The sequence below is a fragment of the Lutra lutra genome, chromosome 1, assembly GCF_902655055.1.
Source record: "Lutra lutra chromosome 1, mLutLut1.2, whole genome shotgun sequence".
Classification (NCBI taxonomy): domain Eukaryota; kingdom Metazoa; phylum Chordata; class Mammalia; order Carnivora; family Mustelidae; genus Lutra; species Lutra lutra.
Window position 1 is genome coordinate 222,575,160 of NC_062278.1, and position 27,113 is coordinate 222,602,272.

The following is a 27,113-nucleotide window of genomic DNA, read 5'->3' on the forward strand; positions in this document are numbered from 1 at the left end:
ATGCACTTTCTACAGCACTCATGCCTGCTGTAGTTTACTCACTACACTGTACAGTGCCTGCTGTATGCACTCCCTGCAGGCCACAGCGCCTGCTGCATACCCTCCTGGCAGTGTGCAGTGACTCTGTATACACTGCAGACCACAGTGCCTGCTGGATGCACTTCTTCGAAGGCTCAGACTACTACATGAAGTCCCTGCAGGGTGCCGTGTCTACTGTGGACACTCCCTGCAGAGGTAAGCGTCTGCTGAATGCATCTGTACAGGACACAGCGCCGGCTGTATGCACACCCTGCAGAGAGCTCTTTGGACTGGGACTCGGGGAGTGAGGCGCAGCGGAGGGAAGGAGACTGTCCACTTGGTGGCGCCCCTGAGCCAAGCCTAATTTCTTTCTGATGCCCCCAGGCCCCAGGCCCACAGGCCAGTACACGGTGCTCAGCAGCGGGTGCCTGCCCTTGCTGCCTCCACCCTCCCTCCTGCTGCCCTTTCTCAGTCCCTGTCCAACCAGGCTTAACCTCATCAAGGTCCCAGACTGCCTCTGTCAATGCTGACCCACTGGTCCGCTCTCCCTCCTCCCCGAAGCCCAACCTCCCTAGGCCTCTGGGACCTGATGCACTGTGCCCCCACCCCCGCCACTGGTACTCTGTCTCCACTCCCTCCACACTCACACCACACTCTGAACACCCCCGTGTGTCAGGACACCCACCCTCGTCTCTCTCCACCAGACACGGCCCCTGCTCTCCCTGCCTCTCCCTGCGGGCCCACAGACGTCTCACCGCACACCCCCCACAGGAGCGACCTGTGGGTGGGCCCCCAGGCCCCCTGCCGCCCTTCCAGCAGCTTGGGCTACCCAGCTGCCTCCCACACCGGCCCAAGGCCACCCCCCATGGAGGTCCTATGTGCTCTGCTCCCCAACAGCGGGGAGCTGCCCGGGGCTCCTCACCCCCACCCTCGACGCCAGCAGCTCTCCCCCCAGGATGCTGCCGTCTCTTCGCTGCCCCCCCCACCCCGGGCAGGCAGGTGTGGCTTTCCCACCTCCCATGGCTCCCATTCCTCGGCCTGTCCCCTCTCTGACCCCAACTCTGCCCCCCACCCTGACCCCCTGACTATCTCTTACCCTCGCCTCTGGGGCTTCGCCCTCCTCCTGGTGGCGATCGCCTCTTCGGCGAGGGCCTTGCTGACCCCCAGCCCCATCTGCGGTGGGCCCGGGCTACTGCCTCTTGAGTGTCCCCAATGAAGCGGCCTCTACCGTCCCGGGGCCGCCTCCCCCAGCCAGGTGAGCCTCTCCACCGCTGTCCTTGCACACAGTAGGTGCTCAGTGAAGTCTGCGTGCCTCAGTGGCATTGAGGGGCCTTCCCCTGAGCTGCTCCGGGCGGGAAGGCAGACAGAGCTGGACTGGTAACCCTCTCCCCATGGTCGTGGCTGGACACCCCTCAGCGGGCTTCCAGGAGGATCGGGCCTTCCGCTGACCTAGTGACCAGAGGAGCAGTCCACTCCTCGTCCCCTGTGTCCCCATCCCTTCAGCACGGCCATCAGGAAGCCATCACAGTGGGCAGCAAGGAGCCGGGCGTGGGGTGGCGAGAGCAGAAGGCGCCTCCTGCTTGCCTGCGTGGGCAGGGCCGGGCGGCTCAGAAGCCAAACTGGGGACAGGTGGGTTGGTGGGGAGCCCTGGGGAACTCCCTCTTTGCCGGCCCTCAAAAGAGCTGAGGTCCACTTGGGGGCGTCTCGGTGAAGAACCCTGCCAACCCCACTGCCTGAGCGGGAAAACAGACATCCTAGGCAGAGGACGACTGTCTCCGGGAGAGGGATCCTCTGGGCCCCGGTCTGGCTGCAAAGCTACTGCTCGCGCAGCCCACGGCCAGGCAGGGAGGGTGGGAGGCAGGGTGGGGCACGGCCTCTGGTGACAGCAGTGCCCTAGAATGCTCCTGGCAGGGGTGAAGGGGGGTTTCCACCCCCCCCATGCCCGGCCTCTGGAGCTGAGCCTCTCCCAGTGCGTTGGGGCCCTGCTCTGGGGGGTGGCCGGGACCTGGAGGGGGAACCCCAGGGCTACAACCCAGGGGAGAGGGGTTCCTCAGTAGGATGTCCTTGAGGGAGGGCTGGGGGGAGGACCAGGGGAGAGGGGTACCGGCCGGGAAAGGGGACCCTCGCGGGGAGGCTATCTGGGCGTCGGTGGAAAGGAGGCAGCCGCTGGGACTCCCGGAACCATGGCAGGGCCACCTAGGTTCTCACACATTCCCTGGCCCTGAGCGTGGAGCCCGGAATAGCAGCTCCGGGGTGGGGGGCAGGGGCGGCCAGTTCCCGCACGGCTCCCCCGCCCTGGGCTTTCCAAGGTCACCGGGATATGGACGCTGGAACACCAGGCCGCAGTTCCGGGGGACCGGACCCCGCGCGGGGCAGTCCCCTGCCGTAGACCCGCGCCGAGGCGCACAACGGCCGCGCGGGGGCGCACGGGGCTACCGTCCCCTCGGACCCCAGCCTGGGCGCGCCCTGGGAAGCCGGGTGGGAGGGGCTGCCCCTGGCTCCCCCCCCCCCCCCGCCCCTGGCTCCCCCCGCCCCTCCCCGCGGGCCCCGCCGCTTCCGCTCGTCCTGGGGCCGCCCCGGGAACCAGGATGTGCCGCCTGGGCTCTGCGTAGCCGGTAAGTCCCTCTGCCTATCCTCCCACTATCCCGGCCCGCGTCTCCTCCCCGTCCCAGGGCCCGGTCCGGCTAGGGGCTGGCCTGGCAGCAGTCCCCAGGGTGGGAGAAAGCTCATCACCACTTCATCCTGGGGAAACTGAGGCCTAAGAGGCGTGGCTCGCCCTGGGATCACACTTGCCATCAGGAGTGCCGCCAGAACGAGGTGCGATTTCCGTCGGGGAGGGGTCTTTGGGGAGTAGAAGGATGGTGCTTCTAGCCCTTCAGTTCCCCCCACCTAGACCCCCACCCCTCAAGCCAGTGCAGAGTGTGTGGGGGGAAGAGGGGGTGTCAGAAGGCCAAGCCCTCTCGCCCTCCAGCAAACTTCTTCCCAGCCAGCTAGGGCTCTGGGTTCAGAGAGGGGCAGAGATGCAGCTGCTGCTCAGCTCTGGGCAGAGAACGGGACCTGCCCAGTGGTCCCCAAGATTCTCAGCTCCTGGAGCCACTGTGGACTCCAGTCCCTGATGTCCCAGGCAGGACTGTCAGAGACAGGGCCTGAGAACCGGGGAAACTGGGGCTCCAGGGGGCCCAAAGGCTCCGCTGGTACAGGACCCGTGCCCAGGACCTCGGGGCTGGAGACCTTCAGCTTGTCCTTCGCGTCCTCTGGACTCTGCTGACCACCAGGCAGCCTGGCCGTGGCCTGAGAAAGGACGCACAAGGTGGCCACTTCCCTCCCGCTTTGTCCGGCAATGTCACAGTCATGAGGCAAGTGATTTCATCCTTCCCCGGATGGATAGGGAAACTGAGGCCGGGGGGGGCAAAGTCTGCCCCCCCAGATGCCTCCCTTTTTTCCTGCGCCATCCTCATCAGCGGCCCCTTTCCCTCTGCAGGCCGCCCTTGGTGGGGCCCACAGCATCTGCACATGAGGTCACGAGTCGGCGACTGGACTGGGGCCAGGTCACCCCCCTTGTTATCCCTCAATCCAGGGGCTCCCTGCTGCTGTGGGTCTGGGAGCTGAGGTGGCCCTGGAGGCCCAGGTCCAGCTTCTGCCAGGGACTCAGGCCCTGACCCGGTCCCCACCAGCCGCACCTCTGCAAAGTCCCTCCTAGAGCCCTGGACTAAGTCCAGCTGGTCCCCCTGGCACGGATGGGGAAACTGAGGCCCAGGGAAGTGGATTGGCTGGCCCTTGGCCACACAGGAAGGTAGAAACGATGACGGTGGGGTTAGCGGTGATGGGGCCCTGACCCTGGAGACACCCATGCACTGTCCTGGAATGATCGGACACAGATTGAGCACCTACTGTGTACATTAAGAGACGACACAGTAAGAATTAAAGATGATATTCTCTTGAGCTCGGACTCTCCACTACCAAGTTCTGTGCCTCCCGTCTTTCTGACCCGATTCGATGGACCCCTGAAACTTTTCTGTAACGGGGGCTCTGTTATTACCCTACTTTTCAGAGACGAGAACAGAGGCCCAGAGAGGTTAAATTATTGCCCCAAATCACACAGCCAGTTGGGGCAGAGCCGGGGTTCAGACCCTGGCCTGCTGGCGCCCCCACGGCAGCGCCCTCGGTGCCCCCCCACGCCCCGCCCCCTCCAGAACCTCCTTCTGCTGTGGACCTTCCTGAACTGTGGTTTAGGAGGCGGTGCTCAGGTAAGCGGGGGCATTCCAGGCAGCCAGTGGACTTAGAGACCTGGCCGTGGTCTGGGGGCCACCAGGCTCCTCTCCAGGCTGATGGTGCCTCTCCCTCCCCAAGTAGGGTCCAGGTGAGTGGACCCCGTGGGGTTCCTGGAGTCGCTGTTCCAGCTCCTGCGGGCGGGGTCTCTCCGTGCGCAGCAGGCGCTGTGTCTGGTGAGCGCCCAAATTGGCAGGTGGGGTGGGGTGAGAGGGGGGTGTCCCGCCCCACTCCTGGCCGCACCCTCAGCCTGCCCACACATGCTGTGCCTTTTAATCCCACTGATCCAACTGGAATGTGGGTGGGGTTGGCCAGGCCAAAGGGGGGGTCAGGCCAGCTCTGGAGAGAAGGTTACTGGGGGGTCCTGAGCACACTCTGGCCATCTTGCTCCTTGTAGGTTCCCTGGGGAAGAGCCATGCTGGGGAGACTCCCACGAGTACCGTCTCTGCCGTTTGCCAGTGAGTGTTGTCTGCCTCCCAGACCCTTAGCTGGGCCTCGAAGACCTTCCGTCTCCCGGGTTGGGCCCCCAGATACACTTGCCACCCTGCCAGGTTCTCTAGGCTCCCCTGGGGCTCTCCCAGCCTCGGACCTCTGTTTGTCCTCAGGACTGTCCCCTACAGGCCATTCCCTTCCGAGACCTCCAGTGTGCCGTCTACAATGGTCACCCTGTCCTTGGCAGCCAGAAGACTTACCAGTGGGTGCCCTTCTATGGTGGTGAGTCGCCTTCCCTCCTGTTGGTCCAGAAGAGGCAGGGAGAGGGGCAGGGAGAAGGGGCTGCTAAGGAAGCAAGAGGCCTGGAGGACTGCAGGAAGAGAACTTGAGCGCTGGGGCTTTGAAGGGCATGTAGGAGTTCAAGCAACGCGGGGGTGGGGGTCCAACATGGCCTGTGAAACAGGAGCAGGGGGAGGCAGGGTCTGTCCTGCTCAAGGTTGAGCGCCAGGCTGAGGATTTACTTGGAGCTGTACCCGGAGGCCAAGAGTTCTCAAACTTGTCCCAGTAGCAGGAAATGTTACTGCATTTAGCTGAAGGCAGCAAGTTACATAACTGTGTGCCCGGGGCAGCGCGCCTCCAGATTTCAGGGAAACAGGCAGCTTTAGACATAGTGGAAGCAGACACAGATATGGAGAACATTCCATCTGTCGAACTCTGGTTTTTTTTTTTTTTTTTTTTTGAGAGGGTGGGCTTTTTTCCCCTAAGAATTAGAGGAAATTTGCCATGATCCCACCCCCGCAGAGGCCTGCCAAGGCCAGATCAGGCTCTGTCCTAGGCAGGGTCTGCTAGCCAGGCTCAGGGCGGGGCAGGAGGCTCAGAGGAGCAGAGATCAGGGCTGCCCGACTGCCAGGCAGAAGGGAAAACTGAGTCCTGGGGAGGGCCAGCGACACACCCAGGCTACACAGAATTCGGTCCACACTGAACGCTTTCTGTTGGGCACATGCTGGGTGCAGGACCCAGTGCTGAGTGGCCTCTGCCCACGGCTGTACGCGAGAGCCTGGAACAGTGTTTGGAAAGTCGTAGGTGCTCTGTGTTGGTGGAACTAAAGAATGAATGAAGAATGGGTAAGGGTGTTAGCAGTGAATAACGCGTAGGGACCGCCTAACGCGAGGGCTTCTCCTGAATGAATGAGCGCTCCCTGGACATCAGAATGCTTGTCCGGGACGGCCCCCGGGGGCTGGGGGCGGAATGCCTAGATTCGCTCCCTGGCTCTGCCTCAGCCTCCATGTGCGGCTTTGGCTGAGTCTCTGCGCCTCATCTGCCTGAGAAGGAGGCTGGGACTCCGACCGCGGTAGGGGGTACTCCAGGGCCCCTGCATTCCTCCTGCCCCCAGCGCCCAACCAGTGCGACCTCAACTGCCTGGCCGAGGGCCACGCCTTCTACCACAGCTTCGGCCGCGTCCTGGACGGCACGCCCTGCAGCCCGGGGACGCAGGGGCTCTGCGTGGCTGGCCGCTGCCTCGTAAGGCCTCGCAGGACCCCGCAAGGCCCCCCTCTCACACCCCAGCCCTGTCCATCCCGTTCAGTCCCAGGTCCCTCCCTCTTCCCTAATCCCCGCCCCCTCCCCAGGTCCCACCCACCCCTAGGCTCCAGAGTCCGCCCCTTTACCCACGGACCCCGCCCCCAGGACGGACCCCGCCCCCAGGACCGACGGAGGCAGGGGGCTGTGGGTGAAGCCGCGCTCGTCCTCTCCGTCCCTGTAGAGCGCCGGCTGTGACGGTTTGCTGGGCTCGGACGCCCGCGAAGACCACTGCGGCCGCTGCGGCGGCGCCAACGAGTCGTGCCTTCTGGTGCAGCGCGTGTTCCGAGATTCCGGTGACCGCCCGCTCTGTCCTCCCCGCTAACCAGAGCGGTCCCTTTAACGAGCCTCGGGCCGGAAGCGAAGTCCCGAGCTGATTGGGCAGTCTGTGGCCCAGCCCCCTCTCGCTGATTGGTTATTCCCAGATGGCCCCGCCCTTCCCGGAGCAGATGGAGGTCTAACTCTTTCCCTGCTGTACTTAAGCGAGAATAACCCTAACTCCAAAAGTTAACCCATCGTTTGCGGCTACCAGGACCCCCTCGTACCTTCTTACCGCAGTATCTCATTTAATCCTCAAATCGTCCCTCAAATACGCTCCCACTGCGCCCCAACCCCCTCCTTTCCTCCCACCCAGGTGCTTTCGCAGGGTACTGGAACGTGACCCTGATCCCCGAGGGTGCCAGACACATCCGTGTAGCCCACCGGAGCCGCAACCACCTGGGTATCGCGGGGTCTAAGGGGGGAAGCACCCTGCTGGCCGCCTGGGAGCAGCGGGGGTATCCTGAGGCCGGGGGCGGAGGACGCCAGGGTCGGGAGGCAGACGGGCTAGTCCGGGAGCCCGGGCTGATCTTTCCTTTGCAGCGCTGATGGGGGGCGACGGGCGCTACGTGCTCAATGGGAACTGGGCGGTCAGCCCACCCGGGACCTACGATGCGGCGGGCACCCGTGTGGTCTACACCCGCGAGGCAGGGCCAGAGGAGATGCTGAGCGCGGCTGGGCCCACCTCCCAAGACCTGCTCCTGCAGGTGCGGGCCAACTTCCGCCGGGGGGTGGGGGAGATGTAGGGGATGGTTGGGTTACAGGAGGGAGATGGGGGGCGGAGAGGGGAAGCCCAACTGCGAGGTCCCAGCTCAGCTCCCTAGTGTGACACCCCTCCAGGTCCTCCTGCAGGAGCCCAACCCCGGCATCGAGTTCGAGTTCTGGCTCCCTCGGGAGCGCTACAGCCCCTTCCAGGCCCAGGCGCAGGCCTTGGGCTGGTCTCTGCGGCAGCAGCAGCCTCAGGAGGTGGATGGGCAGCCCTCCAAGCTCCCAGCAGCCCCAGCTACCACTGTCCCACGGATCCCAACCCCCGCCCCAGGTGAGGCAGCACGGCCTGGGAGGGAGCAAGTAGAGAGGGGAGGCCTGTGCCCCTTACCGTACCACTCCCGCAGACCCCTGCTCACCCTGCCCTGACACCCGAGGTCGCGCCCACCGGCTGCTCCACTATTGCGGGAGTGACTTCGGTGAGACACTCCTAACCCCAACCCTCACATGCCTCCTAATTGACCTGAACTTGACCCGTCCTGCTGACCCTTGACTCCCTGACTTGACTCCAACTTGACTCCTTCTGACCCTTTGCCCTAATCTGCCCTTTGACTTCTCATTGATCCCTGACCTCGCCTGACCCCAGCCCCTCCAGTGCCCCATCCGACCCCGGTTCCTTTCTTTGGCAGTGGGGTGTGGGTGGATGGGCGCCCAGGGTAGAGCGTCCCACCAGCCTCCACATGGCACTGCCCTCAGTGTTCAGGGCCCGAGTGCTGAGCCGCCAGCATCAGGCCCAGGAGACCCGCTACGAGGTTCAAGTGCGGCTCATCTACAAGAACCGCTCGCCGCTGCGAGCCCTCGAGTACGTGTGGGCCCTGGGTCGCTGCCCCTGCCCCCGGCTGGACCTCCACCGCGAGTATCTGCTGGCTGCCCAGCGCCTCATCAGCCCAGACGGCACTCAGGACCGACTGCTGCTGCCCCACACGGGCTATGCCCGCTCCTGGAGCCCCGCGGAGGACAGCCGTGTGCGCCTGGCCGCCCGCCACTGCCCCAGCTGAGCCCCTCGACAAGGCCCCTGCCATGTGCCACAAGAAAGACACGCCGGACCAGGAAGCCAGGAGATATCTTACACCTCGAAACTGTGTGTCTGCTTTGATTCCCTTTGCCTCACACTCACGTTCTTAGAGACACTGTCACAAACAATCCCGTGCTACCAGGAAGCTCGCTGCTGTTTAACGACCTGACGCCCTGTGCTTTCTCCTCTCATGGACACACAGAGACTGCGTATAGTCAAAGACGCTCTAACAAACAGGCCCATCCCCAGAGGACATGCCTGACGAAACTATAATGTCCCCGCTTCCCGCTTTCCTGGCTACCAGCAAGGCCAGAGATAATCTTGAGGGCCTTAGTAGTTCTGGCTGGGTTTCTTTCTCTCCTTCCCTCTTTCTCTCTTAAAGCTTTTATTTTATTTTTTAAGCTTTTATTTATTTATTTTTAAAGATTTTATTTAGTTATTTGACAGAGAGATCACAAGTAGGCAGAGAAGCAGGCAGAGAGAGGAAGGGAAGCAGGCTCCCTGCTGAGCAGAGAGCCCGATGCAGGGCTCGATCCCAGGACCCTGAGACCATGACCTGAGCCGAAGGCAGAGGCTCAACCCACGGAGCCCCCCAGGCGCCCCAAGCTTTTATTTTTTTTCAGTAGCCTCTACACCCAGCGTGGGGTCCGAACCCACAGCCTGGAGATCAAGAGCCGCTCGCTGCACAGACTGAGCCGGCCAGGGCCGCTGGCTGGTTCCTTTCAGGCAACGCCACCATCCGTCCCGCTTGTATTGAATTTTTCAAGGCACCTGGTTAAGCATACTGGGCCACGGACACCCCGGATGTCCTCGTACCCAGACCCACAGTTGCGCTGTCCCTGTGTGTACCCGAGCCCTGTCCTTCTCCCAGCCCAGTGCACCCTCCCACGCCCCCTTGGGGGCCATGCTGTCCTTGCACGCCATCCAGGGCCGCCCCCCAGGAGAGGAGGCAGTTCACAGCTCTCAGCCTTTCCCCTACCCTCCTGTCCTCCTGGAGATCTGCTACTCCTATATTCTTCTGGGGCCAGGAGGGCGGACCTTGCTCATGTGTGCATTGGGGGTACTTGGGGGGTGTCACTCAGCATACCCTCTCCTTGGGGCTCCCAGGAAGGGCCCCCCTTTTACCTTCCCTCCCTGCTGGGTCGGTCCCACGCTGCCATTTGGGGCAGTCTAACTCCTGCACCGTCCATGGTTGTGGGTTCCTCTGGGACAAGGGCTGCTCAATGGGGAGGTCTCAGGTTCAGCCCCCCGAACTTGCAGGTGACCTGCGGCCAGACCTGGCCCCTCTCTGGGCCTCAGTTTCCCCATCTGAGCGTACCTTTCCAGCCCCTCGCAGCTCTGAGCATGGGCACCATGCTCTTCGGGCTCCGCCCGGGGCCTTGCACCCCCTGCCTCTCCATCCAGACCTGGCCCTGGTGCTGAAGGTGGGGGCCCTCCAGTCCCTCCACAGAAAAGTGGGGCACAGTTCTGGAGGCGGCGCGGTGCCCAGGCGCCCCCTGGTGGCAAGATGGGAAAGGACGGGATTCGAGGCTCCTGGAATTGCCTGCAGCCCCGAGGGCCCCACCCCGGCCGCCCACTGGCACCCACTTCTCTCCTGGTGCTTGCCTTCCTCGGGAACACCTCCTCCCACACGCCAGCCTCCTCACATGGCACCCACGCCCAGGGTGCCTCTGTGCCTGTCACCCCAGCCAGCACCTCCGCCCTCAGCCTGCTGTCCTGCGGGTGTGTTGGGGAGTGGGGTCCGCGGGACAGCCCCGCCACGAGCTCCCAAAGCAGCTGGCCCGGCCGGCGAGGAAAGGCCAGTGTGGGGCGCAGATGGGACAGCCTGTGGGCCCCCTCCTCACTGCCCCCTCCCTGGCCCGGCAACATTGTTTCCAGGGACGGTCACCGACAACCGCAGCAGACATTGCCTTGCTTCCTGGATGTGCTCTTCGGCTTTAAAACCAACAGGACAACAAGGAGAAGAGAGAAGTCACAATTCTATTTTTGTTTTAAAGATTTTTATTTATTTATTTGACAGACAGATCATAAGCAGGCAGAGAGGCAGGCAGAGAGAGAGAGGAGGAAGCAGGCTCCCCACTGAGCAGAGAGCCCAATGCGGGGCTCGATCCCAGGACCCTGGGATCATGACCTGAGCCGAAGGCAGAGGTTTTAACCCACTGAGCCACCCAGGTGCCTGAGAAGTCACAATTCTAAAGACGGTCAAGTCCCTCCCAAGGGCAGTCAAGTCTCGAGCAGGGATTAAAGCCACACAGGTGGGTCAGGCAGAGCGATGGGAGCGGCTGCCCAAGCTCTGCGTCTTCCTCCACCATGCTGGCTCTCGGCTCTTACTAGTTACCGTGTCCCCCGGGAATACGCTGTGCCTGTCGGGGTAAGGCTGAATCGGCGCCCAAGGGGCCCAGGGGTCACAGTCCAGAAGGTCTGCCTGCAGCCAGCTCCTGGCCGAGGCCTGGTGGCTCACAGCTGCGAATTCTCTGAACCCACTTCCCACAGGAGGCCGTGTTTCGTCAAGGAGAAAGAACAAAATCAGGCACGTTTGGGAGTGCCTGGGTGGTTTGGTTGGTTAAGCGACTGCCTTCGGCTCAGGTCATGATCCTGGAGTCCTGGGATCGAGTCCCACATCGGGATCCCTGCTCGGCGGGGAGTCCGTGTCTCCTGCTGACCTCTCTCTTCTCATGCTCTCTCTCTCTCAAATAAATAAATAAAATCATTTAAAAAAATCAGGCACGTTTGGAACACATCTTATTAGTAAAAGGATGAAAACTGCAACAAGGATCAGTGCCCCCCGGAAGGGTTCTCCCCGCAGCCCTGCAGGGGCTGGCTCTGCGGTTCCTGTGGGTTTCTTACTATTTTGTAACTCTCTGCAGCCAGCATCCCCACCTACCTGGGCCCCTTCTCCCTTCCTTCTGACCCAGAACTAGAACTTGGCCCCAACAGCTGCTGAGAGTCCCCGGGGGAACCCAAAGCCCCCCAGGGTTACATGCGGGCCATGCTGGGAACTAGCATAGCCACCGGGGGGCACAGCTTGGCCGCGTCTGCTCCAGGTGAAGGGGTCCTCCTGTGACGGGCTGAACCCCCATCCAAGTCCTAGTCTCCAGACCTGTGAACGGGAGCTTATTTGGAAAAAAAAGTCTTTGCCAAAGCAGTTAAGAGTCTCAAGATGAGATCATCCTGGATTGTCCAGGCGGGCCCTAAACCCAGTGACAGGTGTCCTCGTCAGACAGAGGAGACAGCTGCAAGGCCATGGAGGCGGCACTGGAAGGACACGGCCACAGCGCAAAGATGCCTGGAACCACCCAGCGCCGGAACAGGTGGAAAGGACCTTCCCCTGGAGCCTCTGGAGGGAGCTTGGTCCTGCCATGACCTGACCTCCGCTCCGGCTCAGGCCTCCAGAACACAGGAGAACGAATCTCTAGCTGGAAGCCTCCCAGTGTGTGGTTATTTGCGTCTGGCTCCCCAGGACGCTGCAATCTCCGACAGGTGCCCCAGGAAGCAAGAGCTCCAGTCACCAAAGGCCGGTTCTAGAATGTTCCTAGCAGCTTTCATCACAATAACCACACGTGGGAAACCAGTCCAGCAACAGAAGAATGGTGTAGCTACACCGAATGAAATAGTGTCCTCACCACTCAGGACGAAAGTGCGGCTCACTCCTGCCACGGGGGGTGAATCTGACAGCCGCGGCTCCGAGTAGCACCGGTGAGGGCCAGACACAGCGACGTAAGTGACATGCAAGGACAAAGTAAACACAGGATGGGGGCCCCTCCTGGGGGTGGCAAGTGACTGGGAGGGACTGGCTGCGTTGCCCTGCTAGCTCTGAGTTTCTGGTTACACTCTTCTGAATGTTGAAATTAAAAACAAAACAAGGGCACCTGGGTGGCCCAGTCGGTTGAGCCTTTGACTCAGGTCATGATCTCAGGATCATGTCCCTGGGATCGAGTCCCTGCTCCGCGGGGGAGCCTGCTTCCCCCACACTCGAGCCCCCACACTCATGCTCTCTCTTGCTCTGCCATCTCTTTCTCTCAAATAAATAAATAAAATCTTAAAAAAACAAACCAGGTCTGAGGGGCTAGAGGTCATTGTTTCCACCTGGTAAGACAGGTGTGTCCTCCCACCTGTGCTCCCTGGCGAGCTGATCCCTGGAGGTCCAGGGAAAATCTTTGAGGGGACACAGCTAGAGCCTATTTTGCTGCCCCTTGGATGGCAGGGGTCAGTGCCAGGTGCAGAGCGAGCCTGGTGCCTCCTTCTCCCACCCTGGACTATGGCTACACCATGTTCTTCAAATAGCTGGGCCAGCGATAAGCAGATTCCGAGATCCCTGTCCCCCACACTCATGTGGACTTCTCAGCCTGCAGCGGGAGGCAGGGGAGGCTCATTAATGATTACGCTCAGTCCCTCCCTCGCTCCCAGCAAAGCCTGCATCCCCAAGCAAAGGCAAAGTCCTCACCACACCTTCCAGGTATCTGCGAGGTCGGCCTCACCCATTCACCTCCTCTCTCCCCTTCACTCATTCAGCTCTAGCCACACTGCCCATGGCACTCTTCCTCTAACCTGCCAGGCATAGTCCTGCCCCAGGACCTTTGCATGTGCTTTTCTCTCTGCCCAACAATGTTTGCCCTGGCTTTCATGAGACCCATGCCCTCTGACCTGACTTTCCTATCTCCTTCATGCCTCTACTCAAATGCCACTTCTGCAGGGGCGCCTGGGTGGCTCGGTGGTTAAAGCCTCTGCCTTCAGCTCGGGTCATGGTCCCGGGGTCCTGGGATCGAGCCAGGGTCCTGGGATCAAGCCTCGCATCGGGCTCTCTGCTCAGCGGGGAGCCTGCCTCCTCCTCCTCTCTCTCTCTGCCTGCCTCTCTGCCTACTTGTGATCTGTCTGTCAAATAAATAAAAATCTTAAAAAAAAAAAAAGCCACTTCTGCAGACGGGTCTTTTTTGGACTGTTCATGCCATGGCCGCCACCAACTCCTAACTCTGCACCGTACCCCCCCCCAACACTCATATATTTTTCATACTGTTGTCACCTCCCCAAATCCTCAGGAGCAGGGATTTTCCTCTCTCTGGGCCGTTACTGTACTGTGGACTGTTGCAGCAGGGCCTGGCATACAGTGGGCGCTCAGTATTTGTTGAATGAGCTAATTAATGCATTGGACCACTGGCAGCTCTCAGTGCTCCCTCCTCCTTCACTGGCATTCTCAAGGGTGAGGACACAGGCAGGGGGACAGGTGGCCACCACCAGCTGCAGACAAGCCGGGCCTGCTCTGGCAGGAACAGGGATGACGTGTCCATGGACCATGGGAGGCAGCACGGACACCAACAGTGTCTTCAAATGCCGTCCAGTGTCCCTGGGGCGAGGTTATTCCCAGTTGAGAACCACAGAATTACAGCCTTGCCAGTGCCCTGCTAAGGCTCCCCCGTGTGTTTCCGCCAGAAGCTGTGATGGGGGCGCCCGCGGGCTCGGTCGGTTAAGTGTCCGAATCCTGATTTGGGGCTCAGGCCGTGATCTCAGGGTGGCGCTCAGCAGGGAGTCTGCCTGAGAATCTCTCCCACTCCCTCTGCCCCTTCCCCTGCTCATGTGCAACCTCACTCTCTAGCAAAGAAATAAATCTTTAAAAAAAGAAGTCGTGATCACCCGGAGTCTTGGAGAAGCAGCCCTTGTGTGGGAGGGGCAGACCGTGGCGGACACTGCGGGACCCCGGGTCCTTCCTCGCTGTGACTGCGGATGTCCGGCTAGGGACTTGTCTCTGGGCGAGGGGAGGTGCCCCAGGGTTACAGACCCTCTTGGGGGCTGCTGAGACTCAGGACTGGCAGAGGCAGGGGCCAGCCACTGGGCCCCCTGCAGGTCCCGCGCTCCAGGTCCTGCCCCCCCAGCTGAGACCACCTCCTAGCTCAGCTCCTCCCACACACCCCGGGCAGCTTCCCGGCTCTGCCTCCAGGAACCAGACCCCAAATAGAGGGTGTTCTATCTTGCGAACAGGCCGTTGGGCTGAGTTTGCTTTTCGCATCTGTGTCTGTGCAGCGGGCTTGGTACCCTCCTTGGGTGTCCGCCTGGTTTTATGACTAGGGCCATGCAGGTGTCAAAACAGAGACCAACCGTGGGCCGTCAGTGACACCCGTCCCCCTCCTCCCCACTTCCACGAACCCACTCTGATGGCAACTGCCAGCACCCCCTTTACTGAAGGCTTCCTCTGCCCCGGGCCCCACACCGCTTGCAGGGGGCACAGGCTGGAACGAATGGCCACGGCCACCCCCAGGAACCAGCTGGGAGGGTGGGCGGGAGAGTCTCCAGTGCGCAGAGGACACTGGCTCCCGTGGGATGAGGTCCCGTGGGATGGGGCTCCAGGCACCTGCAGCGGCTAAGGCTTGGCGATTCTCTTCCTTCGTCCCCCGCACGCACCCCCAGCCCTGACTGGCGTTCTCCCAGATCCCGGCCCCAAGCGAGGGCTTGTCCGCCCATCCTCTCGCCCACTGTCCTTCCGGAGCCTCCTTGGCCACACGCAGGTGGGCGTAGCTGTCCCACCTCCAGATCCTCAAGCAGAGCCGTGGGCTCCGCCCTGGCCCGGGGCTCCACCCACCCTGACGGAGCACCCGGCGCGGGACCAACGGCCAGACCAGATAGGTCCTGGGAGCTTTATTGAGCCCTCGCTAGCAGGCGAGGTGTCTCAGCCGCCAGCAGTGTTGCAGGCACCGCACTGGGGGTCTGGGGCGGGTCCAGTGGCAGGTGACCTCGGTGCTGGACTCGGAGGTGGGCTCCAGAGAGGACTCGGATGGGCCGGAGACGGGCAGCTCAGTGTCCGAGCTGCCGCCGTTGGACTGCGCCGAGGGCCCCTTCTCCTCCTGTCCGCCAGACTGGGAGGCCTCGGGGGCCGGGTCCCCGGGCCCATCTGAGGTTTTGTTGGGGGGCTGCGTGGGGACGGTGGTGCCGCTGGGGGACTGCACGACGGCGGGGGCCTGGCTGGAGGAGGGGCTGGGGCGCAGCACGGTGGAGCCTGAGGCCTCGGGGGCCGGCTGGGGGTGGCCCGAGGAGGTGACAGGTGGCCGGGGCTGCTGCTGGCCGACAGCCTGGGGTCGCTGGCCAGAGGAGCTGGCCCGTGACCTAGGCTGGCCCCGGGACTTGCCTGGCAGCCGGGAGGCGCTGGCCGGGGAGTGCCGTGGGGACCGGCCGAAGGTGGTGCGTGAGGGGGCCGGCTTGCTCCCGGATGAGGGGCTGGTGGAGGGCCCCACCCGGGAGTGCGCCGACGAATCCGTGGATGACTTGGGCTGGCGTGTGCCCCCCAGGTCACCAGCCAGCAGCTGTGTGGACACGCTGGGCGAGACCTTCACTTGTCCTTCTGGAGCAGACTCACGCTTGCTTTGGCTGCAAAGAGACCGGCCGCAGGGGTGAGGTGGGCCTGGCTGCACCTGCAGGCCCGGGGCGGGGGCGGGGCTGAGGTGGCAGGGACGCAGGCCGTCCCCCCATCCTCCACGGGGCCAGCTAGCTACACTGCAGGCCATGTGGCACATGCACAGGCCCGACCTCCCGGGGGTGGCGGCTACGTACGGTCAGCTCCCAGGGCAGCTGTGGGGGTGACGAGAGCCCGGCCACGGGCCAGGGTCTGCAGGACTGGTTCCCGAAAGCGAAGGAGAGAGAGGCTGACAGTGAGGGGCTGGCGCCGGAGGGAGGCCGGTCAGGGTGAGGACAGAGTGGGGCAGGAGTGAGAACGAGCAGGGGCTGGCGGGCTGGGACACGGGCAGAAGGGGCTGGGAGAGACAGACCGCTCTGCGCCCAGGGAGTACACACCGTCCCGGGTTATTCCCGCTGCCACGTCTAGAGCTCGCCCGCTGAACTCTCTCACGACGCTGTCCACGGCCTCGTGATGCTTTAGAAAGAGTGGACGAATGGCGTGATGATACAGCATGTGCGCCCCGTTCCAAGGCCCGGGAATCATGCAGAACAACAGGAAGGCGCACTGTGGGCACAGAGCGAGCATTACACTCTATGACCCTCAGGCACGGGCCTGGACCTCCCCCATCGGACACCCCTCGGGGACGGCCTGGACCTCCCCCATCAGACACCCCTTGGGCAAGGGCCTGGACCTCTCCCATCAGACGGGTCTACTTCCTCAGGGGGCTGAGTCTCCCCCTCGCACCCCAGGAGGCAGCACAGTCCTATGTGTGTCCCGGGGCCCCCCACCTTGCCCGCGTAGTAGAAAGGGAACCAGGACAGGAGTAGATCGCTGAAGAACTCGGCCAGCCCGAACAGGCCGTACACCACCCAGTAGGTGAGCCACACAGTGTCGTCGTCTTTGCTTGGGCTCTCGATTGCTTTGATTCTGGGGGAGGTGGGCAGAGTCAGGGGCCATCCCCAGCCCCCAGATGCGCCCCCTCCCCTGCAACGGACAGCCAGCAGGCACTCACGAAGCATATGCTGGGTACACAAAGCCGATTACATTGCACAGTAGAGACGCCCCGAAGCCGAAGAGAAGATACAGGCTTAGGAGAGTGGCGGCTCCTGCGGAAGAGAGGGTGTGGGCTGGCGGTGCCTCCGAGCTGGGCCATGGTGCCCCCAGCCGCCTCCTGGCCCCACAGACCCAGTCTGCAACAACCATGCCCCCAGAAGCCTCAGGGGCCCCTCCAGGATGTGTCTGCTGCCCCTGCAGCCCCTGGATGACCCCCACCATGCCCTGAGCCCCATGTTTTGTGTCTGTAACCAGTCATCTGGTCAGTCTGTCCCCAACCTCCAGACTGTGAGCTCCTCAGGGACATGCGGGGACCTTGGCCCTGACAGGTAGAATGGCCGCCCAGTAAACGTTTGTTGAATGAATACGTGACCATCTGCAAGTGAAGCTGCTTACTCCAGGTCCTGTGGGACGGGTGGGCACAAGGGCCAAGCATGTGAATGTAGGGATGGGAGGAAAACCTAAAAAAAAGGCCGCTCTGCCGGTAAGGCTTGATTCCCAGGGAGCAACATTTGTAACTCTGATCTCACGGAGCTTTTCATCCTCACCCCTGCAGACAATCCGGGCAGGATCATCTTCTGTGGGGGCGTCCTGGGCGTTGGGGGGGCTGAGCAACATCCCTGGTGCCACCCCATCAGTGCCAGGAGAACCCCCAGTCGTGACAACCACCCATGTCATGTCCCCAGACATCGCCCAGTGTCCTGAGGGGGACAGCTTGGCCCCGTGTGAGGACCCTTTTCTGAGTACGAGACAGCTAAGCACAGCAGAGCGCCCCAGACACCGGAGAGCCCTCTGCTTTGCCACCTCCCACGTGATACCAAGCAAGTCTCGAGGCCTGGGGCCTCAGTTTCTCCATCTGTCAAAGGGGCAGTAATGGCCCTGCCTCCCAAGGTTGCCATGGGGATAGCTAAATACCATTCCACAGAGGAGCAGCCCCGTCTACATGTTTACTGAGCACCTCTAGGCACACAAGCACGTTCCCAGCGATGAGGGCTTCGAGAAAACAGGGGAGCGGGGGGGCCAGGAGCGCGACCTGCTCTGAAAGCAGTAATGGTACATACCGCGCTTATTAAGTCATTCGTGGGGCAGGTCCCGGCAGTCCCCCCTGTGGCTCATGGGCCAGAACAACATGGGAAGCTGGGAAGTGAGGCCCAAGGTCACTCACAGAGCCTGCCTCCCCCCCCCCCAGGCTGTTATCTGCAGAGACAGAGGTCACTTGGGTACCAAAGGCCAGAGTCCCCCCCCCCTTCCCTCCACCTGCATTAGTCTTTATCCCCAGGGCCTGGGGTCAGGAGCGGGAGGGGAGCCTCCCCAGTTGAGGAGTCACTGGTCACTGCCTCCTCTGGGTTTCCTCCTTTTTGATCTGGGCTGGGGATTTGATCGTTTAGGGCGGCTGGGGTTCAAGAGTTCCCACGCCTGGGTGAGGGGAAATGGCTAGGTGGGGAGGAGCGGCTTTCCTAGGGCACCTCTCCCCTCTATCCCTTTTCCTGCAGCCTCAGCAATGGGCAGGTGACCTTGGACACGGGAGAGGGCACAGTCCCAGAGTTCAACAACAGATGGGGCTTGGGGGTGGGGCGGTTAGGGAGGGCTGGATGCTCTGTACTGGGCAGGTGGCAGAGGCAGCCTCCGGCAAAGCCTCAAACCCTCTCGGCCTCAGTTTCCTCCCTGTGACTCCCAGCCTCCCCACAGGCCCCTCCCCGGTGCTCTATGACCTAAATTTCCTGCCCACAGGTACCAAGGGTGTGGAAAGTCGGCAGAGATGTCAGGGCCTGCTCCCAGGGTCAGGTTCCTGGCCGCGCCAACCTGGTTGGGGACAGGAGGCCTGCGGCAGTAAATGTGGACCTTTCCCCAGCTGCCGGGCACGGGAATACCCCCGCTGAGGGAAACGGAAGGAAAGAGGCCTCCGCGGATCTGCGCACAGAGGGTGCTCAAAATATATACTCTGTCCTCACCCAAAGCCCCTGCCAGGTCTGGACAAAGTGTCCCTGTGGCCCATTCCTGGGGGCTTCCTGGAAGAGGTGGAAGCACTGATGGGCCTGGAATATGGAAAAAGAGGGGAGGAAAGCACTTAAGGAGTGCTTGCTAGACAGTCTGGGAGCCTGCCGGGGCCACCCAAGGTCACTGAGGAAGAAAGGAAGAGGCTTTACTGGGCTGGAAAAGCTGGACCACCAGCCAGTCTACTCCATCCCGCGATGGTCCCTTACAGGCCGGAGCAGCCGGACCTCATCTCTAGGGTCCCTCCCTCCAGTGTTTCTCCAACTCCACCACCGCAGTCAAACAACTATTCACGCACAGTGGGCCGAAGCCGTTGGGGAGGAGAGGGAGAGGGCAGGCCAAGGGAGGGTACTGGCAGGAAAACAATGGAGGGAGGAGAGATGGGAGTGACCCTTCCCTTCCTGGCCTGGAGCAGCATCCTTCTCGAAAAAATGAAAAAACCGAAAGATCTCTACACTTGCTTCCAGGCTGGGCTCCACGAGGGACCAGGGGTGTGGCAAGACTCCCAGGGCACTGGCTGCCTCCCCCAGGGCATACAGAGCAACTGGAAGAACCGGACTTTGGCCTGGCGGTCACCCAGGGCCACCAGGTAAGGGGCAGCAACGGCCTCCAGATCCAAGGACGGGAGTGAAGGTAATTCAGGGGCCGAGAGAGGGGGTGACACTCGCCCGAAGTGGCACCGCAGGGCAGGGGAGAGGCCGCAGGCAGACGCGAAGGGGTCCACGACCCCTCCCCAGGATCTCCGTCTTCCTGTGGGGACAGTGGGGTGAGCCCCGCCGTCGGAGCCCGGACCCCGCAGAAGGCGCCAGCCGGAAAGGGTCAGGTCCGGGACCCAGGTGCCCCAGGACCTCGATGTGCCCGATGGCGAAATAGGGCAACTGCCCCCAGCGCCCCGGACGGCTCACCCGCGGCCAAGTACCGCTTGTCGACACCTGTCTTGGCTTCGAGAGCCCCTAGCGCTTCGGTGGCCAAGTTCCTCTGTTCCAGAAGGCGCTCGAAGCGCTGCCGCAGGCCGTCCATGGCACCGGCGGGCCCGGGGCTGGCAGCCCGAGCTCGACCGCTGCCCCGCGCACCGGCCCCGCAGCGCGCGTGCCGCCTTCCCCAGGCGCGAGCAGCTCGGCTCCGCCCCCGGGCTGGTCTCCGCCCCCGAGATGGTCTCCGCCCCCTGTCCCCCGCTCTGGCCAATGGGAGGGCAGGGCGGACAAAGGAGGTGGGGCCTGCCCCGTCTCCCCGGCCGCATGGCCCTCTGGCGAGCCGCGGCCGCGGCAGCCGCGACTCCAGGAGAAGGGGGCGGGGCGCGGAGGCAGAGGGTGCCGATTGGCGGAGCGGGGGCGGGACGTAGAGGATTGGAGGGGCGGGGTCATGGCCGGGGATTATTGGCTGAGCTGTTGTGGGGGCGGAGCCGGTGGGTGCACCCAGAGAAAGATCAGAGCTGATTGGCGAGAACAGGGGAGGGGCGGGGCTGATCATACAGGAGAAGAAACAGAATCTCAGGGCAGGGGGATGGGACGGAGCTAAATTCAGGAGGCGGGACTTACTGGGAAGAACAAGTCCGGTTGGACGGGGCAGGAGGCAGGGCTGATTCAAGAGGGAGGGGTGTGCAAGAAAGTGGGCGGGGGCAGGTAAAGGGGCGGGGCCAAGGCTAGCAACGGGGAAGCAGCTCCTCTTGGTCGGAAGATTTGGTCAGTGTCCAAGTCGGGGAGACCGAGGGTCCAGAGGATTTGGGTCTGCGGGAGACCGGGGCGGGCGTAGGTCCCCCCCAACCTCGGGCAGATCTTCGCACTCCTTAAGGGGGAGCCGCAAGGCCCTCTGGGAGTTGAAGCCTTCCGGGGGTTTCTATGGCCTCGGGGGCGGGGCGGGCGCCTGGGCCGACTCGGCGGTTTGGCCAGGGGGAGGGGCTTTCGGAGGCCCCGGCCCGGCCCCGCCCCCGCCGCCATGCGGCCCGCCCGGACTGCGCTCTGGCTGCGCCTCACAGTGGCCCTGGGCCTGGCCCTCGTTGGCCCCCTGCCTGTGGGGTGGTCCTCGGCCCGGGCCCCCATCTATGTCAGCAGCTGGGCCGTGCGGGTGTCCCAGGGTTACCGGGAGGCCGAGCGCCTGGCGCGCAAATTCGGCTTCGTCAACCTGGGGCAGGTGGGTAGGACCCCAAAGGACAGGAGGGCCGGGGTCTGGACCACCCTGGAGCCTGGAGACGGGAGGGCTACCCAAGAGGTCAAGAACCACCCCCCCAGCCCACCCTCGCCTCGGCCAGCTTTAGATCCTGGGACCTCCGGAGGGCACCTGGCTGGGGGAGGATGCCAGCAAGAGGTGTGGGCCACTGTCCTGGGGGCTCCCTCTCCGAGCCAGGTGCCATGGTTGCGGATGCTTCCCCACATTCCCAGATCTTTCCTGACGGGCAGTACTACCACCTGCGGCACCGGGGCGTGGTCCAGCAGTCCCTGACCCCACACTGGGGCCATCGCCTGCGCCTAAAGAAAGACCCCAAGGTGAGCCTGGCCTGGGGGCCTTGGCCACCTCCTGCTATTCAAGTCACCTGCTCTCTCTGAGTCTGGGTTTCCACTTGGTATCCCCCTTCCCCCGCCTGTGGAGAGCAACGGGTTCCCAAGGGGTGCTGCGCTCACCTCAGGGCCTGGCCCGCTGTCCACGTTCCTTGTTGCCCCCCCCCACTCCCCTCCTCTATCTCACCCGGAAAGATCAAGATTCCTCTGTACTCCATAAAGACAGCGGGTACCATGGGAAGGGAAGTGGCCCTTTTTAGGACAGAAGCAACGGCTCCAGAGTAGGAATCCTGCCTGAAGTCACCCAGCGAGACTGTGAGAGGCTCAGAGGGGTGCCAGGTTGGGGAGTTGGGGGTCAAGGCTGAGTCTGCAAGGCCTCAGGAGGCTTGCTGGGGTGCGGGCTGGGCCCCCGGGGCTGATCAGCGGGGAGGCAAGAGGCTCTGTACTTGAAACCCGCTGGGAGCATTGGGGACAGAGGTTGCTGTTTCCAGATGGGATTTGCCAATGTACTGGATTCGGGGGACAGAGAGAAATCAGGGCCAGCTTCCAAGTCTGAAGCTGGGCAGACGGGAGACGATTGCCCCATTACTGAGATGGGGGTGAGGGCACGTGAACTGGTTTTGGGGGGTGGGAGAGCAGCAAGGTGGAAGGAAAGGCAGAGGTCTGAGGAAGAACAGTCTGGGCCAGGCAGAACACATGTGCAAAGGTCCCAGGGTGAGGGAGCCACTGTGGCTGTAGCAGAGGGAAGCTGGTGAGGGCCAGATAAAGAAGAGCTTTGTGGCCCTTGGGGGGGGGCAGCATGGGAGGGTCTCAGCAGGGGGTGATGCTACAGTGTTGTAGAGAGGGATGAAGGCAGAGAGGGAACCAGGGAGGAGGCAGGTATGATCATCCAGAGATGTCTTGCAAGGGATGGGGAGGAGTAGTAGAAATGGCCACTGCAGGGGTGGGGGAAGATGGGCAGGTCTTGGGCAGAAGGATCTAGAACAGGGACTAGGAAAGGGGCAGGCTTGGACTTAAAGAGCAGTAGCCGCATGTCAGTGGGCCCAGGGGAATGGTGATCTGAGGACCTTGGTCCCCTCTGCAGGCAGAGCCCCAGGCACGTGGGGACCCTAGAGAGTAGCCTCAGCAGACACAAGGTCCCAGGTCCTGTCCCACACCATGAGGGACCCAGGACAGGAGGTGGACAACCGGGACACATCCCACCAAGCTGTGGCTCCACCAGTGATCTCCCCTTGGAGGACCTGGGGGCGAGGCCCGTCCACCATAGAAGGAGCCCCAGGCCCTCCGGCCGGGAATCGGTGGGAACAGACGGGGAGAGGCAGGGCCCTGGAAGGGGCATGGGTGGAGGGCGGCTGGCTTTTGGGGTCCAGCAGCCCCTGCAGTGTGCATCCGCCTCCAGGTGCAGTGGTTCGAGCAGCAGACGCTGCGGCGGCGGGTGAAGCGCTCGGTGGTGGTACCCACGGACCCCTGGTTCCCCAAGCAGTGGTACATGGTGAGGCAGCTGGGCTGGGGGGACTGAGCGGGGTGGGGCCAGAGCACCCCTGACCCCAGCGCACCTGCCTCACACAGAACAACAAGGTGCAGCCGGACCTGAACATCCTGCAGGCCTGGAGCCAGGGGCTGTCAGGCCAGGGCGTTGTGGTCTCTGTCCTGGACGACGGCATCGAAAAGGACCACCCGGACCTCTGGGCCAACTACGTGAGGCTGTGGAGTCCGGTGTGCATGGGTGGAGGCTGCCCCAGGTCCCACAGCCAGCCCCCATCCCTCATGTCCCCACTGCGCCCCCAGGACCCCCTGGCCAGCTACGACTTCAATGACTATGACCCAGATCCCCAGCCGCGATACACGCCCAGTGATGAGAACCGGTGAGTGTGGCACCCTCCAGGGTGTGAGGGCAGGCAGCCCCCAGTGCCTGGCGGGAGCCGGTGGGGGCCTGTAACAGGCTCCCCTCTTACTTTGGCACCAGGCACGGGACCCGCTGTGCTGGGGAGGTGGCAGCCATAGCAAACAATGGGTTCTGCGGCACGGGCGTTGCCTACAATGCCCGCATCGGAGGTACGCAGGGTCTGGCTCGTGCACCCCGGGGAGGCACCTCTGGGGAATACAGGCCCCCAGGGGTGGGGGTGCGGTGGGACCATCCCCGAGGCCTGATGCCCCCTCCCACCGCCACCTGCACAGGCGTGCGCATGCTGGACGGCACCATCACGGATGTTATCGAGGCCCAGTCGCTGAGCCTGCAGCCGCAGCACATCCACATCTACAGTGCCAGCTGGGGCCCTGAGGACGACGGCCGCACCGTGGACGGCCCGGGCATTCTCACCCGGGAGGCCTTCAGGCGCGGTGTGACCAAGGTGAGCGCACCCCGGGGCCTTGGGGCCTCGGTGGGCCTGGGCGGGCCTGGGCCTGCTCTCCAGGCCGACGCCCCCAGCCCGGTCCCCCGTCCCTGTGTGCAGGGCCGTGGTGGGCTGGGCACGCTCTTCGTCTGGGCGTCGGGCAACGGCGGCCTGCACTATGACAACTGCAACTGTGACGGCTACACCAACAGCATCCACACGCTCTCGGTGGGCAGCACCACCCGGCACGGCCGCGTGCCCTGGTACAGCGAGGCCTGCGCCTCCACGCTTACCACCACCTACAGCAGCGGCGTGGCCGCCGACCCACAGATCGTGAGTGCCCAGCTGGGTCTCCTCCCTCCCTGCCTGTCCCCTGCCCTCTTCCCGCCTGTCCCCTGCCCCTTCCCGCCTGTGCCCTGTCCCCTCCCCACCTGTCCCCTGCCTATCCTCTGCCACCCTCCCCAAATGTCCCCTGCCCCCTCCCCAACTATCCTCTCCTCCTTCCTGCATGTTTTTCTCTCCTCCCATTCTACCTGTCCCCTCTCCCCACCTTCCCTCCTGCTCCCCCTTCCCTCCTGCCTCCCACTTCCCCTCCTCCCAAGGCTGCCCCGTGACAGCCCCTCACACGCTCTCCTGTCTTCCAGGCAGGGCCAGCTCCCCCGGTGTGTGACCTGGGGGGCCCTCAGGGTCCTATTCTTGGCGGGATCTCCGTGGTACCTTCTCGAACCCAGCCTGGGTTTTCATGTGTACCAGGCCCCCCAAGTGCCCCTGTCTGCCCCTAGGTCACCACAGACCTGCACCACCAGTGCACGGACAAACACACGGGCACCTCGGCCTCGGCCCCGCTGGCTGCGGGTATGATCGCCCTGGCTCTGGAGGCCAAGTAGGTGACGGAGGGGCGCCCGCTTCCCGCGCTCTCCCCCCACGCGGCCCCAGCTCACCTGCCCTCGCCTGCCCCCAGCCCGTTCTTGACCTGGAGGGACATGCAGCACCTGGTGGTCCGGGCGTCCAGGCCAGCACAGCTCCAGGCTGAGGACTGGAGGACCAACGGCGTAGGGCGCCAAGGTGAGGCAGGGCTGGCTGGAGGGGGCTGGGGCGCCATGCCCGTGAAGAGTGTGATGACTGCCACTCTGCGCAGTGAGCCACCACTATGGCTACGGGCTGCTGGACGCCAGGCTGCTTGTGGACATGGCTCGAACGTGGCTGCCTACGCGGCCCCAGCAGAAATGCGCCATCCGGATCGTACACACCCCCACGTGAGCGCCCTCCTCAGCCGCCCCCGCCCCCCAGGCTCACCCGTCACCTCCCCGCACCTGTCATTGCCGTGGTGGGGGGGCTGGTCCCGAGGCCTCCGCTTCCCCATCTAATAGAGGAGAGGGTGGGCCCCTCGAACTGAGCCCAGACCCTGCCTGCTGGCTGCCCATCCCCCCAGCAGGCCCGCAGGAGGGGCCCTCACCCCCCACGCCGCCCCTAGCCCCATCCTGCCGCTGATGCGAGTGAGGAAGAATGTGTCGGCCTGCGCGGGCCGTGCCAACTACATCCGCTCACTGGAGCACGTGCAGGTGCAGCTGTCGCTGTCCTACAGCCGTCGGGGGGACCTGGAGATCTCACTCACCAGCCCCATGGGGACCCGCTCCACGCTCGTGGCCATCAGGTACCGGGGCGGAGGACCGGGCCGGTGGCCAGTGTTCACACGGGGTCAGGCCAGGTTTGGGTGGGTCTGCGCTGGCTGGACGCCTGGCTCACCACCCCGCCCACCGTGGGAGCCCTCCCAGCCACCAGCACGTGGCCTCCACCCCGCACCCTGGCATCTGTCCCAGACCCTTGGATGTCAGCGGCCAAGGCTACAACAACTGGATCTTCATGTCCACCCACTTCTGGGACGAGGACCCGCAGGGCTTGTGGACTCTGGGCCTGGAAAACAAGGGCTACTATTTCAACACGGGTGAGAGCTACAGGCAGGCTGGGGCCTCGCGCTCTGGGGCCTCCTGGGCACCCCACTGCCGAGGGGCTCCTGGCAGTCTCCCTGGGAGACCGGGCGGGTGCGTCTGGCGCCAAGTGCACCCAGTCAGTGGTGCTCAGCCCGGGCGCCATTAGGGTCGGGGACTCCAGCTCGGGGTTGGGGGGCTGGGGAGAGGAACCCAAAAGGGCAGGACCAGGTGGTCAACAGCCTCTCCCCCTCCTCCCCATGCCCACCGCAACCCCTGCCCAGGGACGCTGTACCGCTACACGCTGCTGCTCTACGGGACGGCCGAGGACATGACCGCGCGGCCCTCCGGCCCCCAGGTGACCAGCAGCGCGTGTGTGCAGCGGGACACGGAGGGGCTGTGCCAGGGTGAGTGCCTGGCGGGGCCCGGCCTGCCTGCTGGGAGGCGGCAGCAGCGGGCAGTGTGCGTGTGCAGCCTGGGGAGGGACAGCAGCCGGGGTGATGGGGCTCGGCCTCATGCCCCCGTGTATGTGTCCCCTGTACAGAATGCCACAGCCCCGCCTACATCCTGGGCCACCTCTGCCTGGCCTACTGCCCTCCAAGGTACTTCAGCCACACCCAGCAGGCAGTGACCCCGGGGCCTGGGCGCTCCGCGACACCCACCCTGCGCATCTGCTCCAGCTGCCACACCTCCTGCTACACCTGCCGCGGGGGGTCCCCGCTCAACTGCACCACCTGCCCCCCGTTGTACACGCTGGACGAGCTTCGGGGCTCCTGCTCAGGACCTGTCCCTCCCAACAGCACCCCCCAGTCCACTGCAGTGGCCCAGCCCAGCTGCCACCGTGGCCAAGCCCAGGCTGCGGTGCTGGCCTTGTTGGCCATGGCCTTGGGGAGCCCCTTCCTCTGCAGCGTCCTGTCTGGAGGCTGCCTGCCGCCATGTGGGGGCCTCCTCCGTGCCGGGCCCCCCCCCCATCGCCACCCCAGGGCCGGCTGCTGGCAGGAACCTAGAACCATCTGACTAGGGGGCAGACACAGGCCTGCGCAGGCACCGCTGTCCTGCTCCTTTGCTTCGGACTGGAACCCCGGCTGGGGATGCGAGAGCCTACCCTGAGAAGGCCCTGGGTGACCACCGAGGGCTCAGGCCAGGGGCGGCCTGCACAGAATCCTGGACCCGAAATGGGCAGGTCCAGGTGAAAGAGAGAGAAAAGTCTAGTTACACAGTTTGGGGTGGGGGTGGGGGTGGGGTGGGGCCGAGGTGGGGCTGTGACCACCCTCCCTTCCCAGCCCCAGCAGTGGGTGGGAGGGGTGAGGGGATCCAATGATCCGGAGTCTCAGGCACCACATCTGACGTCAGAGTTTGCAAATAAAGGTTGATTAGGAGGTTCCCCGTCTGCCGTCTCCTTTGGAGCAGGGGCAGCACCCCCCACCCCCATCCCCATGTCAAGGTCCGGGTTTCCTCTGTGCTGCGCAGAAACTGTCTTCTCCCAGACGTCAGGCCCCGGAGGATCCAGCTGTCCACAGAGGCAAGGGGGTG

At 63.6% G+C, this 27,113-nt stretch overlaps 3 protein-coding genes across 29 annotated transcripts; 2 read left to right on the forward strand and 1 right to left on the reverse strand.

Annotated features, from left to right (window-relative positions):
* The first annotated feature begins 2,049 nt into the window (after positions 1 to 2,049).
* Positions 2,050 to 8,796, forward strand: ADAMTSL5 (ADAMTS like 5). Of its 15 annotated transcripts, none has more exons than XM_047710167.1 (14): positions 2,492 to 2,835; positions 3,143 to 3,374; positions 3,500 to 3,566; positions 4,070 to 4,265; positions 4,372 to 4,463; positions 4,685 to 4,745; positions 4,893 to 5,001; positions 6,113 to 6,240; positions 6,482 to 6,593; positions 6,932 to 7,018; positions 7,159 to 7,322; positions 7,456 to 7,654; positions 7,728 to 7,799; positions 8,077 to 8,796. In XM_047710167.1, exons 3-14 carry the CDS (start codon positions 3,532 to 3,534, stop codon positions 8,376 to 8,378), a joined length of 1,557 nt encoding a protein of 518 aa, XP_047566123.1. In that variant the 5' UTR covers positions 2,492 to 2,835; positions 3,143 to 3,374; positions 3,500 to 3,531; the 3' UTR covers positions 8,379 to 8,796. The 15 variants fall into 15 exon arrangements, with proteins under 15 accessions (XP_047566079.1, XP_047566088.1, XP_047566099.1 ...); XM_047710198.1 differs by having other exon boundaries at positions 3,219 to 3,374; XM_047710223.1 differs by having other exon boundaries at positions 3,294 to 3,374.
* A 6,810-nt stretch (positions 8,797 to 15,606) lies between these two features.
* On the reverse strand, positions 15,607 to 19,844 carry REEP6 (receptor accessory protein 6). Of its 2 annotated transcripts, XM_047711156.1 has the most exons (6): positions 19,730 to 19,844; positions 16,789 to 16,882; positions 16,565 to 16,703; positions 16,172 to 16,340; positions 15,932 to 15,994; positions 15,607 to 15,748 (listed from the first exon to the last, which is right to left on the reverse strand). In XM_047711156.1, the coding sequence occupies exons 1-6, from the start codon at positions 19,842 to 19,844 to the stop codon at positions 15,711 to 15,713; spliced, it is 618 nt and encodes a 205-aa protein (XP_047567112.1). In that variant the 3' UTR covers positions 15,607 to 15,710. The 2 variants fall into 2 exon arrangements, with proteins under 2 accessions (XP_047567112.1, XP_047567121.1); XM_047711165.1 differs by lacking the exon at positions 15,932 to 15,994 and having other exon boundaries at positions 15,610 to 15,748.
* Positions 15,648 to 26,962, forward strand: PCSK4 (proprotein convertase subtilisin/kexin type 4). 12 transcript variants are annotated; one of them, XM_047709936.1, is made up of 16 exons: positions 15,648 to 15,771; positions 19,292 to 19,457; positions 21,203 to 21,307; positions 22,719 to 22,811; positions 22,889 to 23,017; positions 23,108 to 23,184; positions 23,286 to 23,374; positions 23,498 to 23,670; positions 23,773 to 23,985; positions 24,435 to 24,535; positions 24,614 to 24,717; positions 24,791 to 24,908; positions 25,085 to 25,306; positions 25,473 to 25,597; positions 25,865 to 25,987; positions 26,125 to 26,962. In XM_047709936.1, exons 4-16 carry the CDS (start codon positions 22,809 to 22,811, stop codon positions 26,595 to 26,597), a joined length of 1,950 nt encoding a protein of 649 aa, XP_047565892.1. In that variant the 5' UTR covers positions 15,648 to 15,771; positions 19,292 to 19,457; positions 21,203 to 21,307; positions 22,719 to 22,808; the 3' UTR covers positions 26,598 to 26,962. The 12 variants fall into 12 exon arrangements, with proteins under 12 accessions (XP_047565892.1, XP_047565909.1, XP_047565966.1 ...); XM_047709953.1 differs by having other exon boundaries at positions 25,127 to 25,306; XM_047710010.1 differs by lacking the exon at positions 15,648 to 15,771 and adding an exon at positions 18,580 to 18,753 and having other exon boundaries at positions 19,292 to 19,413; positions 25,419 to 25,597.
* The last annotated feature ends 151 nt before the right edge of the window (positions 26,963 to 27,113 follow it).